This window comes from Carassius carassius, chromosome 32 (genome assembly GCF_963082965.1).
Source record: "Carassius carassius chromosome 32, fCarCar2.1, whole genome shotgun sequence".
Taxonomy (NCBI): Eukaryota; Metazoa; Chordata; class Actinopteri; order Cypriniformes; family Cyprinidae; genus Carassius; species Carassius carassius.
This window is the reverse complement of record NC_081786.1, coordinates 13096107-13116828: the sequence shown is the minus strand read 5'-3', so window position 1 is coordinate 13116828 and position 20722 is coordinate 13096107. Positions and strand designations below refer to the sequence as shown.

The 20722-nt window shown below is 42.9% G+C and overlaps 1 protein-coding gene across 4 annotated transcripts in view; it reads right to left on the bottom strand.

Annotated features, from left to right (window-relative positions):
• Nucleotides 1-20722, bottom strand: part of grid1a (glutamate receptor, ionotropic, delta 1a) — a 233214-nt gene that overhangs the window by 79289 nt on the left and 133203 nt on the right. For all 4 annotated transcript variants that reach the window (XM_059520395.1, XM_059520397.1, XM_059520398.1 and 1 more), the window contains exons 3-4: nucleotides 17309-17593; nucleotides 253-458 (exon numbers count right to left, since the gene is read on the bottom strand). In XM_059520395.1, coding sequence (XP_059376378.1) covers nucleotides 253-458; nucleotides 17309-17593 — 491 coding nt within the window. The remainder of the gene's footprint in view (nucleotides 1-252; nucleotides 459-17308; nucleotides 17594-20722) is intronic.

Here is a 20722-nt window from a genome sequence, read left to right as displayed (position 1 = left end):
CCTCAATCTAGTTCTCTTATAATATATATATATATATATATATATATATATATATATATATATATATATATATATATATATATATATATATATATATATATATATATATATTTATAAATATATAACATTAAAAATATAAATAATAATTCCTAATGACATTATTAATTCCTAAATATATCCTTCAAAAACTATAATATTTAATACCTAACTACACATGTATCACTTCCAAACTGCTGTTACAATAACACGTACCTGGTGTATGAAGACCTGTGCAGTCCGGGGACTGAGCAGCAGGATGGCCCGTCTGAGCGTGTCCCGGTAACGGTTCAGCTCCTCCATCCTCATTGTGCTGAACAGAGTGGAAAAGACCTTTGTCACATTCCGGTCAACCTGCTGTAGAGACACGTCCAAACCCATTCGAGACGCCTGGTCCAGAAACCCACGCAGTCCCCGCACATCTGAAAGAGACCAAAAGATGATGGTTACAAACCAAGACTCATGTGCAGAGAGCTAAAAACAGTATTTAAGAAGGAGCACAAGATGAAAATAGATCAAATATAGACTAAATATTTGATTTGAGATTAGAGTTTTCCATAGAGAATAACGACCAACCTAACTGTAAATTCCATTCAGGGAAATGATGTTGAAAGGGATAGTAAGATCTGTGAAAATATCTAATTTTGTTTCACAAGAAGAAAGAAGGTCATATGGGTTTGGAACAGAAAGTGAGCAAATGATGAGAGATTTTTTATTTACATTTTTTTATCGACTATCCATTTTACTTTTGAAAATTCTGTTCCATGCTCTCGAGATTTGAGGAGTCTAGGAGAAAGAATCCTGTTTTCTTGCTCTTTTGCACATCACAGCTGTCAATTCACATCGTGTTCAGTCTACTGAAGTGGCTTTTTGATGGCATAATCGTCTGGCATTGAGTTTTCTAACCATCTGCTTGCCAAAAGGACACAAGAACAGTCCCCTAAAAGGGTCAAGACGTGAGAATGAGGCTTCAAGGTCTAATTTGCTATATAGACCAATTACAAAAAAGCATGCATACTTCAACTTGACTGTGTTCAGTTATGGTCTTCACTTTGACCTGTAATTAAATTTGCATAGCATGACATTGAGGCAGTCAAAAAATGTTGTGAAGAGCTATAACTTGTCTGCATCTTTTTTATTTTCCTTTGTCTTTGTCACAAAAAAACAAAAACAAAGCAGAAGAAACAGAATACTTTTAAGAACCTATCAAAATAACAGAGCAGAATAGTCTGATAAAAAGCATTACGAAGAGCAGAAAATGTTTAGCCCATCTACAGATAGCTGGGTGTTAACAGCAGCTTTATCTCCTCTGTAAACAAATCTAAATCAGTTTTTCAGTAGCCGCTGGTAGTTCTCAACTAGCTACAAAACTCACACTGCATCCAAATATACTTCTAATATAAAATAGTATTTCTAAATTCATAGTAGACATCATTAAAGAGAACCACTGCATCAGCCAAAGATCAAAGTGATGTTTTAACATGTCTAAGACACATGGTTAAATAAAAAGATTGCCTTTTATTTATTTCTTTTACTATTTTTTTTTTAAGTCTCTTTTTTGCTTCAGGTATATTTATTCAGACAAGCACACAGTCCAGTTTTCGCGGTTACACTGCAACACAGGAAAGCTAATCAGGCATCAAGAATGATCAAACACCATTTTATTTTGTGCGTATGTGTATACTTGATATACTTTATTATAACTCACCCTCTGAGCTACAAACTGTTTCCATGACAACTGACCATCAAAACGGATTACTTGCCCCACACCGGGCTTCTCAGCTGTAGTTAAAAAAACTGAACAGAAAAAAAAGTCTCTCTTGAGGAGACCATAGACACATATAAACAAGCATTGTGGAAAGAAAGAGCTGAGATAAGTCTTTTGAGAAACAAATTGGATTTGCTTAAAGAGTGTAATTATATATCTAAAGGCATATACAAGCTGCTGTCTCACTGGGCAAAAACACACAAGTGAAGGAGGTTTGTAGGGAATCAATGGACCTTTAACAATGAACAGTTTGACGTTCTTCTGTTCCTTTCTTTGTAATGAAAATAATGGGCTGAAAATAAAATACAAGGCTTGCTGTTGTATTGGGATCTGTGTCTTGATAAAAGCAGCAAAAAAAAAAAAAAAAAATAGACAGCCATATCATGATGTAATCAGCAAGCTCTTGAGCAAGCTCTTGAGTACCATTTGATAAAAGCAGAATGTTGCTCATGATATACTGTAGTCAGTAGAATACTGAGGAATAACAAAATTAATTACTAAGGATTACAAATTTAAACAACAAAGACTGTGTTGTGGACCAAAATGATTACTTGTTAACCATACATTAGTTCAGTATTTTATTAATGCATATTCACAACATGATGCACATTGTGATTAATTGACCTCAGGATGCTTGTTCTTTGCATTAAAGGTCATCATAAACAACCTTTCAAAACATGTTTTTAATTGGTTCTTCATAAGGTTAGCAGTCATGAAACATCCCACTACAAAGATATCTAGACAGTTGCTAGGAGATGGTAAAATCATTTCATCTATGATTTCTTTTTATTATTCTGTTTGTGTCTCAATCCACCGGCCTGCTGTACAGAGCTCGGGGGCTAGAGTGTGAGTATTACTCATGAAGGCCATTGGGAGCGCTCTTCCTGGAAAGACTTGGAATGCTTATGTCCTATTAAATGACAGGGGGTTTGGTTGACATGCTGTTGACTGGATCCACGTGACAGCATTGCAGAATCTTCACAGTGCTGAAAACTGCTGCTCATTTAACTGTCTGTGATATGAACTGCCCAGAGACATACGCTGAATGTAAAACAAAGCCTCTGTGTTTCTTTCTTCCTCTCTTTCTCACTTACAGATGAGTTCTGCTTGTCTTGAAAAGAGAGCCAGTTAAGAAAGATTCATCATCCTTTTTTGCAAAAGCAGCCAATTATGACACAAACTCAATTATTACCCCCATATTCTGACATAAGAGAGAGACTTCAGCATAAATCACAGCAGTTCAACAAAGATGACCAGGGGACCACAAGAGCACATATTCAAAACATTACAAATATAGACACATACAAATGATATTCCTTTTATAAAACTTACTTTGGTGAATAACAACCAGGGCATGTTAAAAACTGTAAAAACATAAAGACAGAATTCATCATTAAACGTACGACAGATTGCCCATTACTCAGCGGCATGCTAAAAAAGGGACACTCGTAAACATTTGGGACTGCTCAGCTAAAACCAAAACATCAATTAAAATGAGAACGCGCTTACAAAACCAACTTTCACAGGCCTGTGAGCCAGCTTACTGTTGTTTATAAATTGCATAACATGACAAGTTCTCAACATTAAGATGTTTTATAGACTTGCTTGATGGAGGTTGAACCCACACAAAAATACTGTAAAAGAGGGGTTCAGGCAGCTCACGGGAGAATCAGTTGCCAAGAAACTGACACTCCCACACCAAAGAAGTAATCTTCTAACATTGCACAGAAGTTGACTGATGCCAACAACAAAATAGATACAGTTTTTTTAAACCAAACAAAAACAAATTCCTCTTTCATTAGCATAGGCGTAAAGAGTACCTCTAGATAGTCAAGTGGCACTAGTCCTTCACATACAAATGAAAAAACAAGAACAAGAACTTTTTTGCAAAAAGCAATTGTGTTCGTCACAACAGCCCCGTGGTCACGACAGCAACTTATATAAAGACTCAAGTCTCAATGAAGCTGAAGTGCTCAGAAAAGGTAAACCAGTATCCTTTAAAATGATGTCTTCAATATATTTTTTCAATATATATGTTTTACATCAGATTTAAACGTCAGTGGGTATGCTGGTTTCAACTCACATGTGAATATCTTTGATAAAACAGCCACAAAGATACTTAAGTACAGTAACTAAATACATTTACACAAATACTCCACTGTTCATTAGATCATAGAAACTATTAATTTAGTTGAAAACCAGATTTATTAGCTAAATCAATTAGTCTGAAACATTACTACAAAAGTGTCCTTCATTTTTCTGTTCACTCCAGTGAAGAGATAAATAATGTTAACTTCACACAACATGAAAGCTTTTCACACTGCAATCCTTCAAGTCCTTCTAAAAATAATAGCCTGAAATGCAGTTGGCTAGAATAACTAAGTAAATCAATGCAAATAATAAGATGAGTTTGTGCAAGACATAATTATTGTTAAAGGAACACTTCACCCATTTGCATTTAGCTTTGTATTGTTAGAAACCCAGTCATATATTATAATGGTCATGGATTTTTCCTTTATTTTTCCCTGAGATGGGAGAAATAAGGATTTAAGTGTTTTACTTCCTGCTTATTATGACGTAAAAATCGTCATTTTGCGTCATAATAAGCAGGAAGTCAAAATTCATTGAAAAGTGTATAGACTACAGACACTAGCTTATTATTATTCCAGGGGGTGGGACCCACTCACCCTACAGGCCTATTACAGATCAGTGGGTGGGACTAAACTTACAGAAACGAAAATGAAAATCCGCCATCTTGTTTGGAAGCTATGTAGCCAAGCTAACAAGCGCTTATGGAGTCAGATTTACGAGAATGGCTGGAGGAACAACTCATGATATGGAAGAAGAGGATTTTCAAAGTCTGTTGCTCGAAACAGATGTTCGTGGCTATCTATACGAGCCACAATATAGCGCAGAGGAGGAACAGGAGGCGGCGGCTGCAGCCGAGGCCGGAGACCTGCCGGTCTCGTCCGAGGAGCCCGGGCGTGCTCGAGCTGGCGCGGACTGGTGGTGCCTGTGCTCTCGTTGTGCGCCTACGGACACAGAACTAGAGTCCGTCTGCTGCCAAGAATTTCAAAGATGCCAATTTCTCCTCGAAGAAATGTCCGAGGCAGACAAGGACACGGATGTTTGCGTTGTGAACCATCCTAGTTTCGCCCCGCATATGGACAGAGGCGTCCTGGAGACATATTTCAGAATTCCGAAGGTAAACTGGAAACGCCAGCCGAAGCCTGCAGGGACAAATGGACGTCTAACTGTAAAGTAAGTGTTTTTATTATCGCTAACTGTGTCCTCAATGTCTTGGGAGTGGGAGTGGCTTGTGGAGCTGTGCAAATGTGTTGCATTGTGGGAGTTGTGGTTTTCCATATAAATGAGCCCTAAAGTTACTTTCTGTAATAACTCGGTCAAAAAGGCTCAAAAGGTCAAATTCGAAAATTTTAATAGATTTCGACTACATATATGACCCACTTTCAATGAAGATCAATGTTCCCACGGGTGAAATGCTCCTTTAACATTTTTTAAATTAGCAATAAAAGAGTCTACAGCTTAAATCAAGTTTACCATCAGAAAAATCATGCTATAACAAACTATGCCACCACAACCTGATTCCCACCTAAATCCATTTCAAAATGTCCCAGTATTGATTACAGACCAATCAGCCAAACAGAATTAACTTATATTGGCAATAGTGCTGGGTGGTATACCGGTTCGTATTTTATTATAATAAAAGGTGAGGGATAGTGTTGACAACATTTGTGATCGCTTCCCAGGGCTCTGGGCTTTTCTTTTTAGGAACACTTGTAAAAATAAAAGGCTATGTCAGCTTTTATATTAAATTCAAATATGTATAAGCTTTTAAAAATGTCTAATTAAAACAACAGAATAAGAACAAGTAAGAATAAGTTAGCAATCATATTAAAACAGTATTAATGTTAATTTGTAGGCTACTAGGTGGCACAGAAGAAGACAAAAGTGGATTGTAGGTGTATTTTCAGAGTGCAATTTACAACCAGTCATGCATGAAAAAAATAAAATAAAATACCGTCATATACCGTGAAACTGGTATAATTTTTAAAAATACAGTGATATAAATTTTTGGTCATACCGCTCACAACTAATTAGCAGTATAAAATAAACATGAAGTTCAGTTCCCTATCTATCGGTCACTATGAGTTATGTCAAATTACATATGGGGTCTCACTTGGGAGGCCAATCATCTCTGAGTTTAAGAGAAAACGCCAATGAAAATTGGCTAGTGGATTTAACATACCTGAGCCACTCCCCATGCCAACGGGTATAAATAGGGCGACAGGTGCATCCACTCATTAGATTTTTGCTTCGGAGCCGAGTAGTTGATGTATCCAGTCTCTACAAAGCCTTCATCTGTGTGTTCGAGAGCTGTTCCTGGTTGGTGTGACGGCGCAGTACAGCGGTGTCCCTTTGACGGTGATTCCCCTGGGCGCTTCGGCTGAAAGAGCAGTTTCTAAAAGAGCAAATCACGGACGATTCACGTCTTTTTAAAGTAGCCGTTTTGTCCGTTTCTTCTGGATGCGGTCGTTCCCTGTCTTCGGTTGACGGTCACGAGTGTTGTCTGCAGTGTCTGGGCGTCCAACACGCTGAGGCTGCGCTCGTAGATGATTCATGTGTCTAGTGTGGGCGTATGAACATGGCAGCGCTGCGATCGCATCTCTCACTCCTCAAAGGGAGTGCAGTAGACCCCTCTGTCACCACTCATCCCTGTTTCTCTGGCTCGAGCAGGGGACCGCCAGCTGGCGCTCTGGGAGATCTGAGGGGTTACGGTGAGAGCTTCTCCGCCGGGCCACACCCCACGGACCTCTCGCTCCTCCCGCAGCGCGTGTCCCGTGCGGCTGCCGATTGATTCTGCTGGGCCGTCTTACAGCGGCCCCAGCGTGTCTTTCGGTGCGCCGCCCGAGGATCAGAAGTCAATTGCTGCATCGGGGGATGGGTTATCGACCTCTGAGGATGAGGATTCGGCAGGGCTGCCCCCCTCGGGTGTTGTCGCTGCTGCCGAATCTGACTTGGAGTTGTCGGCCATGCTTGCCCGGGCAGCCATAAATATCGGGCTGGAGGTGACTACACTGCCCAGCACCGAGCCCTCGCGGCTGGACGATTGGTTTCTCAGTGCAGAGCGCGGCTCACAATCTCGTTCTGCCCCGGTTCCTTTCTTCACCGCATGAAGAGATGTCGAAGTCGTGGACGGCCCCTTTCACGGCCAGAAACCGCTCGTCTCCCTCTTCCATCCTCACCACCCTCGATGGCAGGGAAGCCAGGGGGTACGTGGACATTCCCCAGGTGGAGAGAGTGGTTGCGGTTCACCTATGCCCACAAAATGCCGCCACTTGGAGGAATCGCGTCTCCCGTCCAAGGCCTGTAAGCTGTCGGCCACTCTGGCTGCCAAGGCTTACAGTGCTGCGGGCCAAGCTGCCTCTGCCCTGCATGCCATGGCCATCCTGCAGGTACATCAAGCCAAGGCGCTGAAATCAATGCACGAGGGTGGTACAGAGCCGAGGTTGATGCAGGAACTGCACACGGCGACTGACTTTGCCTTACGAGCGACGAAGGTCACTGCGTTGTCCCTCGGGAAGGCGATGTCCACGCTGGTGGTCCAGGAGCGCCATCTCTGGCTGAACCTGGCCGAGATGAGAGACGTCGACAAAGCCCGCTTTCTTGATGCTCCCGTCTCCCAGGCAGGCCTGTTCGGCGACACGGTCAAGGACTTTGCCCAGCAGTTCTCGGCGGTGCAAAAGCAGACTGAGGCCATCCAGCACATCTTGCCCCGAATTGATCCTCCGGTTGCCACAATTCCGTCGCGGACAGCGCCTCAGCCTGCTCGTCTCCTCCTCTGGAGTCAGACGCGGCTCAATTCACTGCGCACTATCCACATCCCGGGGGAGCTCTATCGTGCAGCCGACGCACTCTCACGACAGCTCACCTTTCCCGGGGATTGGCGACTCCATCCCAGACGGTCCAGCTGATCTGGAGTCGATTTGGGGAAGCCCAGGTAGACCTGTTTGCTTCCCACGAGTCCTCCCACTGCCAGCTGTACTATTCCCTGTCCCAGGCCCCCCTGGGCACAGATGCACTGGCACACAGCTGGCCTCGGGCTCTACGCAAGTATGCGTTTCCCCCAGTGAGCCTGCTCGCACAGATGCTGTGCAAGGTCAGGGAGGATGAGGAACAGGTCCTGTTGGTTGCGCCTTACTGGCCTACCCGGACCTGGTTTTCGGAACTCATGCTCCTCGTGACAGCCCCTCCCTGGCGCATCCCCTTGAGAAGGGACCTCCTCTCTCAGGGGCTTGGCACCATTTGGCACCCGCGTCCAGATCTTTGGAACCTCCATGTGTGGCTAAGTGATCTGCCCGCAGCGGAGGTAGACACTATCACTCAGGCTAGAGCCCCCTTTCAGAAGCAGGCCTATGCTCTGAAGTGGAGTCTGTTCATGAATTGGTGTTCTTCTCACCGAGAAGACCCCCGAGATGCCCGGTCAGAGTCGTGCTTTCTTTCCTGCAAGAAAGGTTGGAGCGTGGGCTGTCACCCTCCACCCTGAAAGTGTACATGGCTGCCATTGCAGCCCATCATGATGCAGTGGACGGCCGGTCCCTGGGGAGGCATGACCTGATAGCTAGGTTCCTGAGGGGTGCCAGAAGGTTACATCCTCCTAGGACACCCCTGATTCACTCCTGGGACTTCTCTATTGTACTGGCGGGACTTCAGAGGGGTCCCTTTGAGCCGCTGGATTCAGTCGAGCTTAAGTTCCTGTCTCTCAAGACAGCGCTCCTGGTCGCGCTCACTTTCATCAAAAGGGTCGGGGACCTCCAAGCATTCCAAGCAAGTGAAGAGTGCCTTGTGTTCGGGCCGGCCTACTCTCACGTTGTCCTGAGACCCCGGCCGGGATACGTGCCCAAGGTTCCCACCACTCCCTTCCGAGACCAGGTGGTGAACCTACAAGCGCTGCCCCTGGAGGAGGCAGATCCAGCCTTGCCGTTGCTGTGTCCCGTAAGAGCGCTTTGCATATACGTGGACCGCACCCAGAGCTTCAGAAGCTCTGAGCAGCTCCTGGTCAGCTTTGGAGGTCAGCAGAAGGGGAAGGCTGTCTCCAAGCAGAGGTTGGCCCACTAGATAGTGGATGCCATCGCCTTGGCATACCAGTCCCAAGGCGAGCCGTGCCCCCTGGGGGTGAGGGCCCACTCCACATGGAGTGTGGCCTCCTCCAATGCGCTGGCGCGAGGCTCCTCTCTGGCAGACATTTGTCGAGCTGCGGGTGTGCACCCAACACCTTTGTGAGGTTTTACAACCTCCGTGTAGAGCCAGTTTCTTCCCGTGTGTTGGGTAACAGGTAATTGGCGGGAAGGGCAGGCTGGGTGTCACGCTTGCTGCGCCATTCCCCCTAACACGGGAATGTGAGCGCCTTTCTTCTCCCAGTAGAGCTCTCCCTGTATTCTTCCACTGTAAGGTTTCCCTCTTGGCAAACGCCATGGCCATGGTGCTAACGGAGAGACATCTGTGGGTGAACCTGGCAGACATCGGGAGGGAAGAAAGGGGGTTTCTTCTCGATGCTCCGGTCTCACCTTCTGAGCTTTTCGGTACCTCCGTCGAGATGGTGGTCAAAAAGTTCAGGGAGGCAAGGGCACGCTCAGCTGCTTTTAAATCCTTCATTTCACGAAGGTCCAGGTCCGAGCCCGAACAACAAAGGGGTCCTGGCCCATCTCGATCTGAGGACCGTAGACGGGCGCAGAAGGCTAGTGTCGCGGCTCGCGCTCCTCCCCCGCCTAAGGGCAGGGGCAAGAGGAAGCGCGGGTCACGGAGAGGTAAGCAGGGTCTGGGAGACGTGATTCAGACGAGGCAGCGTCATCGCCTGGATCAGAGCGATAGAAAGACCTAGTAGCTCCGGATGTTTTAACCTCTGTTTTAACTTCTGTTTTTATCCTCCCCTGCCTAATTCCCCTGTAGCCACCAGCTCTCCACCTGATCGAGGTTAGGTGGACAGTCTCTCACATAACAGTCTCCTTTCCTGGACCTATGATGTTTTGGTTGGTTATATGTTCATAGTAACCGCCTTACTGACTGTCCGGACCAGAAGGGGGCGCCCCGCAAGCAGGAGGGTGGGTGAGTACATAACCCTTGCTTTACCTGTTTATGGATGTTATGTTGCTGGTGGTTATATGTCTACTAACAAACTCTGTGAGTTTCCTTTACAGTGCTCTGGAAATAGCTAGGTGGCCAAGATCACAGGCTTTCGGTAGGCGGCCGCACCGCGTGGGTTCCGCCCCCCCGGGGCGCGACACCCACCGCGGAATGAGACCCGCGCGTGGGAGGCAAGCGCTCTGCAAATCATAAGAATTGGCACAGCACTGCAGGGAATTCCATAGATGTCCGGCCAGGTCACCCTGAGGGGTTGCCTGGCCGCTTGGCGCATCCGGGGAGGTGGTGGTTACGGAGTCCTCTGTATGTACTGCCTCAGGTGATGCTCCCCTCGCTTGAGGGTTGGAGCTCACCTCTCCCGTGCGATCCAGTGCCTCTGCGATGCTTTGGAAACCTTTCTGTACACACGCTAAGCCTGTGTACTTTCTCAAAACCACATGGTGGTCAGTGTGCACGTGAACACTTTGCACACTGTCTGAAATCCACGTAAGTGGTAAGTGTGCACGCAAGACTTTGCGCACTTTCTAAAATCCTGTACGGTAGGGGTTACGCACTCCGCTTCATTCCCTTTCTTAAGATGATTAGCCCTGGGTTCCATGGGCTTCATTCAACTGGAGTGTATTTGTTATTTGTTATTTGTTTTTTGTTATTTGTTCCAGTACGTATCCAGACCAGATGCTGGATCAGCACCTAAAAAGGACCTCTACATCCCTGAAAGACAGCGGAGACCAGGACAACTAGAGCCCCAGATACAGATCCCCTGTAAAGACCTTGTCTCAGAGGAGCACCAGGACAAGACCACAGGAAACAGATGATTCTTCTGCACAATCTGACTTTGCTGCAGCCTGGAATTGAACTACTGGTTTCGTCTGGTTAGAGGAGAACTGGCCCCCCAACTGAGCCTGGTTTCTCCCAAGGTTTTTTTCTCCATTCTGTCACCGATGGAGTTTCGGTTCCTTGCCGCTGTCGCCTCTGGCTTGCTTAGTTGGGGACACTTCATCTACAGCGATATCGTTGACTTGATTGCAAATAAATGCACAGACACTATTTAACTGAACAGAGATGACATAACTGAATCCAATGATGAACTGCCTTTAACTATCATTTTTGCATTATTGACACTGTTTTCCTAATGAATGTTGTTCAGTTGCTTTGACGCAATGTATTTTGTTTAAAGCGCTATATAAATAAAGGTGACATTGACATTGTTATACACCTCAAGCATCGCTTCCCTCAACATGAGGGGCTGGGTGGACTCCCACATATTGTGGTTATCAGGTAGTAGGCTTCATCAGGCCTCTCTGATGGTGAGCTCCCACATACTGTGGTTGCCAGGTAGTAGGCCTCACCAGGCCTCCCTGGAGATTTAGCTCCCACATACTGTGCGTTTCCACTAAATAGCATATTGTGGTTTTCAGATAGTAGGCTTCACCAGGTCTCTCTGAAGGCGAGCTCCCACATACTGTGGTTGCCAGGTAGTAGGCCTCACCAGGCCTCCCTGGAGATTTAGCTCCCACATACTGTGCGTTTCCACTAAATAGCATATTGTGGTTTTCAGATAGTAGGCTTCACCAGGTCTCTCTGAAGGCGAGCTCCCACATACTGTGGTTGCCAGGTAGTAGGCCTCACCAGGCCTCCCTGGAGATTTATCTCCCACATACTGTGTTTCCATGAAATAGCATATTGTGGTTTTCAGATAGTAGGCTTCACCAGGTCTCTCTGAAGGCGAGCTCCCACATATTGTGGTTGCCAGGTAGTAGGCCTCACCAGGCCTCCCTGGAGATTTAGCTCCCACATACTGTGTTTCCACTAAAAAGCGAGCTCCCACGGTTTGTGGTTGTCAGGTAGTAGGCCTCACCAGGCCTCCCTGGAGTCGAGTTCCATATTACTTTCAGTTTCCACTTGAGGTGGTTATCTGGTAACAGGTAGTAGGCCTCTCTAGGCCTCTCTGTAGGTGAACTCCCACATATTGTGGTTATCAGGTAGCAGGCTTCACAGGTCTCTCTGAATGTGAGCTCCCACATACTCTGGTTGTCAGGTAACCTGTCAGTACACACGCTAAGCCTGTGTACGTTCTCAAAACCACATGGTGGTCAGTGTGCACGTTAACGCTTTGCGCACTGTCTGAAATCCACGTAAATTGGTAAGTGTGCACGCAAGACTCTGCACACTTTCTGAAATCCACGTAAAGTGGTAAGTGTGCACGCAAGATTCTGCGCACTTTCTAAAATCCTGTACGGTAAGGTTAACACGCTCCGATTCGTTCCCTTTCTTGAGATGATTAGCCCCGGTGTTCCTTGGGCTTCATCCAACCGGTGTGTACTTATTGTACACCTCAAGCCCCCTCAACATGGGGGGCTGTGTGGGCAATTCTCACGGTAGTTTAGCAGCGCTCCCCTTTTCTGAAAGGGTCACCTATGAGCATGCTGCTCGGAGCTCGGAGTCCTCCTCTCTTGGTAGGCTGATTCTCGGTTCTTTCAGAGCGCTCCAGTACTACATACTGTTTTGAGACACACTGTGAGAGCAGACATCCTGCTGAGGCAGGGGCTGAGGCTCGGGGAATGGCACCTTCGCACCAAGGTGTTGAAGCAGAGTTGGAGAGGTTGGCCAGACTTGGGTGGATCGGTTTTGTGGCTCGAGAGAGCATCGCACTATCCCCTCTGGCTTCCTCTGACTCATACAGCTCCATTGGGGGCTGGACGCCATGGTACAGGCGCGGCCGAGGCTTCATCTGTACGTTCCGTCCTCCAATTGCTCTGCTCCCGGGCCATCCCATCTACGAGCTGCTCTATCAGAGTTCCACGAGAGCCCCTCCTTAGAACAGTATTTGTAAATCCATGTTATGGTAAGTGTGCACGTGAAGTCTTTGCACACTTTCTGAAATCCACACTGTGGTAAGTTCGCACGCTAGTACTCTGCGTTCTTTCTAAAATCCTATATGGTAAGGGCTTCGCGCGGCTGCTTCGTGCCCTTTCTTGAGTCGGTTAAAGCCCCGTTCATCTTGGGCACCACTCCACCTAGGTATCCTCTGATACCTATCTAGAACAGGGCGCCGCTACTAGAGTACTGTTGGGACAGCTCTTTCTGCAAGTTTTTGCGAAAGCTAGCAGTAGCCCCTGTGTGACAGGCAAAGACTTGGTAGAGGAAAGTGCCAGGCTCTTAGCCGTATCCCTTTAAAGGAATCTTTTGTGATTCCAAGCCTTCAGCTCTACCCCGGGCCAGGGCCCTACAGGTAAGTTGGGTATGTAGCTTAGGCCTTTGGCCGTAAGGGATACTGTCATAGACAGCCATCGAACCGTCCCAGGGGCGACTCTCGGTGAAGCGGTAGAGTTGGTACTTAGTGTTTGCCATGATTCTGGTCTGCACTCCCCTCAGCATGGCGGCGTGGGTATACTGTTCCCCATAGTGTCCCCTCAGAGGACGCAGTTCGAAGTTCCCTTGACAGGGAACGTCTCAGGTTACGAATGTAACCATGGTTCCCTGAGAGGGAACGAGACACTGCGTCCTCTAGCTCCCTGCCATGCTTCGGACGCAAGCTTCACGAAGAAGATAAGTGACGGGTCCTACAGGCGCGTATTTATAGTCGCGCTGGTAGTGACGTCAGAGGCTGTCGCCGGCCAACACGTTGGCGTTTTTCAAAGTATGCTTCAGACACGGGTCACGACGAGGTGTTCCCCATAGTGTCCCCTCAGAGGACGCAGTGTCTCGTTCCCTCTCAGGGAACCATGGTTACATTCGTAAACTGAGACATTTTATGACAAAGCGGGAAAATGTTATTAATAATATACTGATCCAGATATGAATTTTTTATGAAACCAAGGTGCATGCAGACACAATCTCTCTCAGATCTAACACATTTGGGGACAAATCTTTTCTGGTATTTCAACCATCTGTATGGAGTAACAGCTCACTCAGATCAGTTTTTCTGTGATCAGATTCTGGGTATGTTTAACACATCCACAGCCTGCGGTTTTCAATTTGTACCGCCAGTGTCCCTGCACCAGTGGAACAGATGTGACGAGAGCAGAACTGAGACTATCTTGAGTAAATTATCTTCTTTCTTTTTCATGCAAGGTATCATAATGTAAGATCATTTACGCACCACCCCTCAAATGTCACTGCTTTTTTACATGGTCTAAAACCCCTCTCATTGCATTTATTTTTAATATAGAATGTGCTTTGCACAGTGGCATATTTTATGAAATAATGGTTTTATTGATAAGTTAAAAGCAGGTGTAGATTTGGATATGGGCACTAGGAACCATACGTAGCAGATCAATGCCTATTTTTTCAATCCATCACAGTTGTGACTGATTGTAATACAAGCATTGAGAGTCATGTTTTCATTTGTAAAATGCCTACTCATTGCTGTGCATTTAATAGCTTTACAGTAAGTAGTAATTTTCAACCCAGAACCACTTGTCTAAAATCACTTGTTGAACCACAATGCAAAGAACCTTTGCATTTAATTATTACATTCCACTGTATGTTTTTTATTTGACTTTTTATAATTCATTGTAAAAACATATAACTGGCAAATATAGACAGATGGACAGATAGAACAATACATCAAATCAAATAGATAGATAGATAGATAGATAGATAGATAGATAGATAGATAGATAGATAGATAGATAGATAGATAGATAGATAGATAGATAGATAGATAGATAGATAGATAGATAGATAGATAGATAGATAGATAGAATAAAAAACAAATGACCAACAAAATGTCCCTTCCAATGTAAATAATAAAACCTACTGCTTTGCCAAAAAGCCTCTTATTGGTGTGTCTATTTCAGGCCATGAGACCGATCCAGAGTGATTGTCCTCCTGTAGGAGGGTGCCATGCTCAGTGCTGAGAGCTCTGCACCACCATCAATCATGTTTTATGTCTTGATTAGGGCTTTTCCTCTGACCTCTGCAATACGGTTTGAAGGATGTTACCTGCTCCAGGGTGTTTGGTTGTCTGACTCATCTCAGCCCATTGTCAGAATCTGCCTGAAGCTAAATTCAGTAGCACATAGCCTTAGCATAAGCACTGAGCTATTTTGAGCACAGTGTAGCTGCATACTGTGAAATAGAAATAGATCTCAGCTATGTGGACCACAAGGGAGCTCTGCTTTGAATAGGGGGATTAAAATGCCCCATCATGGAGTCGAGTTGCTTTTTATACAGACCTTTGACTCTCAAATGGCAGCCTATTAACACAGCAAACAACCCAAGGAGAGAGCTATGGGCTAAAGAGTCTTGCTTGGTATAATGGGTATTTTAAGATGATAAGATGGGAACAAAAGAAAATTTGTCATGCATGCTTGACAGAGTTCACTTAAAAAAAAAAAATATTCTGTCATCATTTATTTTTCCATGCAGCAACAATAAAAAATTCAAAGATGTCAACCTTCAAAAAGAATGAAAAAAGTAGTCCATCTCACTCATCTTCTATTTGAAACCATAAGACAGCTTTGTGTGAGTAACAAGGCATTTTCCACTGATAATCTTCCATTTAAGCAAGCTATTAAACCTTGAAGAAATCATTTGGAATTAATCATCCATTTAATTGAAAAGACTCAAAGGACAAATTTCTTTCAAAATCTGACACTGATTTTTATTTTTTTTTAGCTTTAGGTTGGATTTTGTGTGACTTAAATTTTAGTTTGTTCCTCTAAAAATTAATTGTAATTGCATGACAAAAAGACCAACCACATTGCTTATCTTTTTTTCGTGTTGTGCAAAGTCACACAGATTTGGAAACTACAAGTGAGGACATTTCATTTTTGAGTGAACTAAATAAACCCCAAAATTTTTTGTTAAAATGAATTGTTACAGAGCCTGTGGCACTGCAGAGGAGACTCTTACAGTTTAAGTGTGAATTGGTGTCATTAGTAAGTACAAAGAATATCGAGGGAGCTTTATGCTTGACCTTCTCCAGCAAGACCTTAAAATGTACTGTGTTGTTTTCAGTCTGAACAACCAACTTACAGTTAAAGCTGTAGAACTAAAGACCTTATTAATGTAAACAGCAAATACTGTAACACTTGTCAGCAACACAGAGACCCATAAATACATGTTACTGTCACATAGAACAGAGAAGAATAATTATAAACTAATGTGCTTCAAGCCTGGTATTATCTTAGGGGAAGATTTGGATTTAGATAAAACCAAGATTGAGACTTGGGAAGGCTTGTAACAAGGTGAGTTGCATCATGCTCAGTGTACACAAGCAGAAATGAGCTAGAGGGGTGAAATTACGTTTGTTCATGTCTATCACACTCCTGGGGGGACAGTCTTAAGGATTAAGGTTTGCAATGTTTATCTGCTGGTTTGAATTAAAATGATTCCTACTACATGTTTTTCATTTACACTACCATTCTAAAATTTGGAGTCGCTGGTGGAATTTTTTTTGATGTCAAATACAGTAACAATAATACTGAAACAACCATTGTCTTTTTTAGATAAACATTTAAAATGTAACTTCTTCCTGCGATGACAAAGCTGAATTGTCAGTCTTCAGTGTCACATGATCCTTCAGAAATCAATATAATGAAACATTTCTTATTATGATCAATGCTGAAAAAAGATATTCATATTTTTTGTGAAAACCATGATACATTTTTTTCAGGATTCGTTCACATTTCATTTATTATTTTGTTTTAGTTTTTTGTTGTCACATTTTTTTTTTTTTTTTTTTTTTTACAGTGTGATCTACCTTTTCTTTAAAAACAAACAAAAAACTTACTGACCCCAAAATTTTGAACAGGATCAGACTGAAAGGGGTTCGTTTCAGGTTTGGATGCACTGATAGGGTAAAGGTAAAAGGTAAAAAGAAATCATTCTTGGTTACATTCTGAGAGAGGTCAGGTTACAGCGGAGGTCTGACATACTGTAAATACAGTTCTGGATTGACAGCCAATCTCAATTCCCATTGAGCTGAACATCACTGGCTCAATAAAGGAATCCAAAGTTTATCCAAGTCCACATTTTATGTATCTTGAAAGTTTTATGGCTTTCAAAAAACTACAATGCTGGAGCTATCGTTAACAACTGACAGCCTGCCTTTTAGTCTGCCCGAGTCCAGCTGCTTACATCAAATTTTAACTTCAGAGCTGATGTCTTTGTACTATGAAGGATTTTTTGAAGCATTGCTGATGGACTGCATCATCTTCTTTTATTTTGTTTATTTGTTTTGTTAAATGATGTGCCAAAAATCATGATGAATTGTAAATTCCAGCTTATGTCACTTGTCTCCCTTTACATCAATTTCACTCCTGCCCTCCTATCCTTGACCTCCAACCAGTCTCCCAACTGGAGATGGGACACTCACCCGCTCGTGTCACTTACCGTACTCGCTGTCATAGAAAACGATGAACTTGTGCCAGCGGAGTTCAGAGACGAGTGTGATCATGACATCATTCAGGCGCACAGGAGGGCGAGCAGCCAGCGTGTAGCGCTCTCCGTCAGGGCTGGGATTGAGCTGGCACTCTGCACGGGGTGTGCCGTCTCCGTTCCTTTGAATGAACAGGTGAGGAATGTGCATTGCATCCGTGAGAGACTGTAGCGCATTGGCTGCGGCACATCCTGTTGATGACACCAAAGCCAGTATTCCCTGATTCATGAGCTCACAGGCTGGAGAACGAGAGGGAAGAAAAAAAGAATCACAGTTAGGCTCGAAAATTAGATTGTCCAGGTGTCATAGGCACTACTTTACAACAGTTAAGCACATTGACCATTATAGAACGTATGGTCCATTTTCATCAACCAGCGGCAATTAATGCAGCAAATGTCAGGGTCATCCCGCAGAGAACAGGTGGGATAATGTGTCCAGATTTCACAGGGCAAATGTAATTCTCTTCAGTGTATTGCCATATGCTGCTAATTTACTTCCTCTGTTTAACACCAGTGTAACAATTTCTCAAGGAAATCTAGTTAAAGTGGACATAAATAATTTATGAGATATGACATTTTATAGATGTTGAGCCACAGGTTAGGAAACATACATTTATACATATAGTTACCCTTGATTCTTGCAATGATAAAAAGTGGATTTCAAATCCAAGGCTGTTTTAGCTTGAATATCTGACAATTATTTAAAAAGGGTACTGTGGCATAGAAAAATAGAAGTAATATTCTCAGCTTTGTACGCTGGAGGATTGTTCCCCCGTAGTATATGACTACAGCACAAAATCATTACATTTATGCACAAATGCATCTTGGAAAAGAGGTATAAGTCGAAAATCATCTGACTTCCTTCATTCTTCATTTAAGCACAGTTATTTCCAATTATTTTCTCATATTTATACAAATCAAAAATATTTGTTGTATTTATTTGCACTGTAATGAATAATTTATCTTACTTTGCAAAAAGGGGGACTGCAAATTAATATAATCAGTGACAGCACAGAAGCTGGAAAATCAATAATCAATAAAACCAAAACAGCATTCAAAATGCACTAAGCCCACTGTGCGAAAAGTGGCTAATAGAGGATAAATTATTTCTAAGTTAAAAAACCAAACCTAGTCATTTCTGTAACTTTCATACAATAACTGTTTGTCCTCATGTCCCCAGAGAGGCTGTGTGTTAGATCCATTTCAGCAAAGCCTGGGTTCAGATTGGCTCAAAACAAAAAGGTTTTAAGAACAGTTCTCTAAAGATGTACGTAGATCAATGGATTACAAATCCCAATGAAAATTAGAGGAAACACACTGATTTCGTTTTTTAAGCAAAGAAACTAATGACTTTTTTCTAAGAAGCTGAGCAAATAATATTGCATGAAGCCACTAGAGAAAATACTCAGCAAAACATCTGAACAAACGCACTTTAAATGTTATTCCGCTCAATGGATCCATCTTAATTGAATACAAAATATCCTAAAACACTACAGTCCCCTAATAGGCTTTACATATTGGCTGCTGAACACATTCCAAAATCCTGTTTTTCAACATTAAGTTTCACCCCAACATCCTTTATGTAAAACAATAAGCCTTTAGACACAAGCAACTGAAAGGCTCCAACTAACAACAGCTATTTGTGGTTCAGAATAGCATAAACAAGATGCAAGTTATGAAAATCAATTGAATTTATGTTCTGTTACAAACAATACGATAACTGTGAATCACCAACAAATATCTTAGACTGTACAGAATTCCATCCATTTCCAATGGTAGTTAAATGTTTCAAATGCTCTTTATTTATTTTAAATGGAATATTTAACTGAAAATTTAATTTTTTTTTACCAGCAATTGCTTGGTTGCTCACATTATATTCTTTTATGTTCATCAGATAAAAAATTAAAGAAAATTATACAGGTTTGGAATGACATAAGAGTGAGTAAATGATGAAAGAAAAACTTTTTGGGAGGGAACTATCCCTTTAAGACTATATATATATATATATCCACATATCCTTGGCTTATGGAGTGCAATTACAAAGGGGGAAAAATCTGTTTCAGTTGCTCAACATTCATCAAATTTGACATAAAAACACATAATAGTGCTTAGAAAAGTAATATCTTACTCAGATCTTACAGATAAATGTGTCTGTTCATGACTTGGCAAGGTTTCTGATGAGCTTCTTATCGCTCCACAACTATGCAAATAGTGAATTTTTTTATCTTTAAAATGTCTGTGTCTATAATAGCGCTATTGAGGTGTTATATAGGTGTTAAAAAGTCTGACATATAAACGCATCAGCTGATTCACATCACAGGACTAGATAAATTTATCTAAGGAATTTTTCCTTAGATAAATTCCCCCCCAAAATAGATAAGACTGATAGGGGTAGAAAGAATAAGAAAGGAATAAGATTCTTCAGCCTTCTATGTAATGTTGTCAAGATGCAGCTGATAGACAACTGCGAAAATGTCACAACTCCATCAATCGACCAGACAACATCATCAAATTCAGAGCAAGAGAAACGTCCACAAGCTACAGGGCACAGCAAAACACGCCACAGGAAACCTATGAGTCATATGAGAATGGCCATTAAACCATCTGATGTGGAAATTCACACTGACAGGCACTCTTCAGTGGTCCATGAATGCTACATCTATACATTCTTACGCATCTTGGGGAAGAAAACCACAAAAGAAAAAAAGGAATAGTTCACCTAAAAATGACATGTCTGTCATGATTTACTCATACTAATCTTGTTCCAAACCTGTATGACTTTCTTTCTGGTGAGGGACATCAAAACAAAATTTGAAGAAAGAAGAATATTATTATTCATACAGTGAAAGTCATTTGTATCCCACAGAAAAAAAGAGAAAACCTACAGGTTTGATTCAACATGAGGCTGAGTAAATGAAAACGGAAGATTCATTTTTGGGTGAACTATCTCTTTAATGCAGGTTTTCTATCAACATTCAACAGATGCTTCTCAGCCAATCAGAGAAGTGAGATGGAATAACACAAACATGCATTACTACAGTGCGAGTAGAATTAGATTAGATTTAGTGTAATAATAACTCTGCCACAGCCTCTCTCTCTCTCTTTCTCTCTTGCTCTCTCTCTCTAAATCCGCACATAGCTTAGTACGCAGATTATGGCATATTATGGACTAATACTCAATTATAGAGGCACAGTTTAAGTACAAGGGTGATTGGCACTATTCTTTGTAATCCCTGATTTGGGGATTTGAATAATGTGCGTCTCTGCAACGTTGATATAATGCATTTAAAAATGTATTTTTCATGCAGATTAGAGACCTTTATCACCAAACAGGATTTTAAAAATTATCTCAAGGAGAGCTCAAATCAG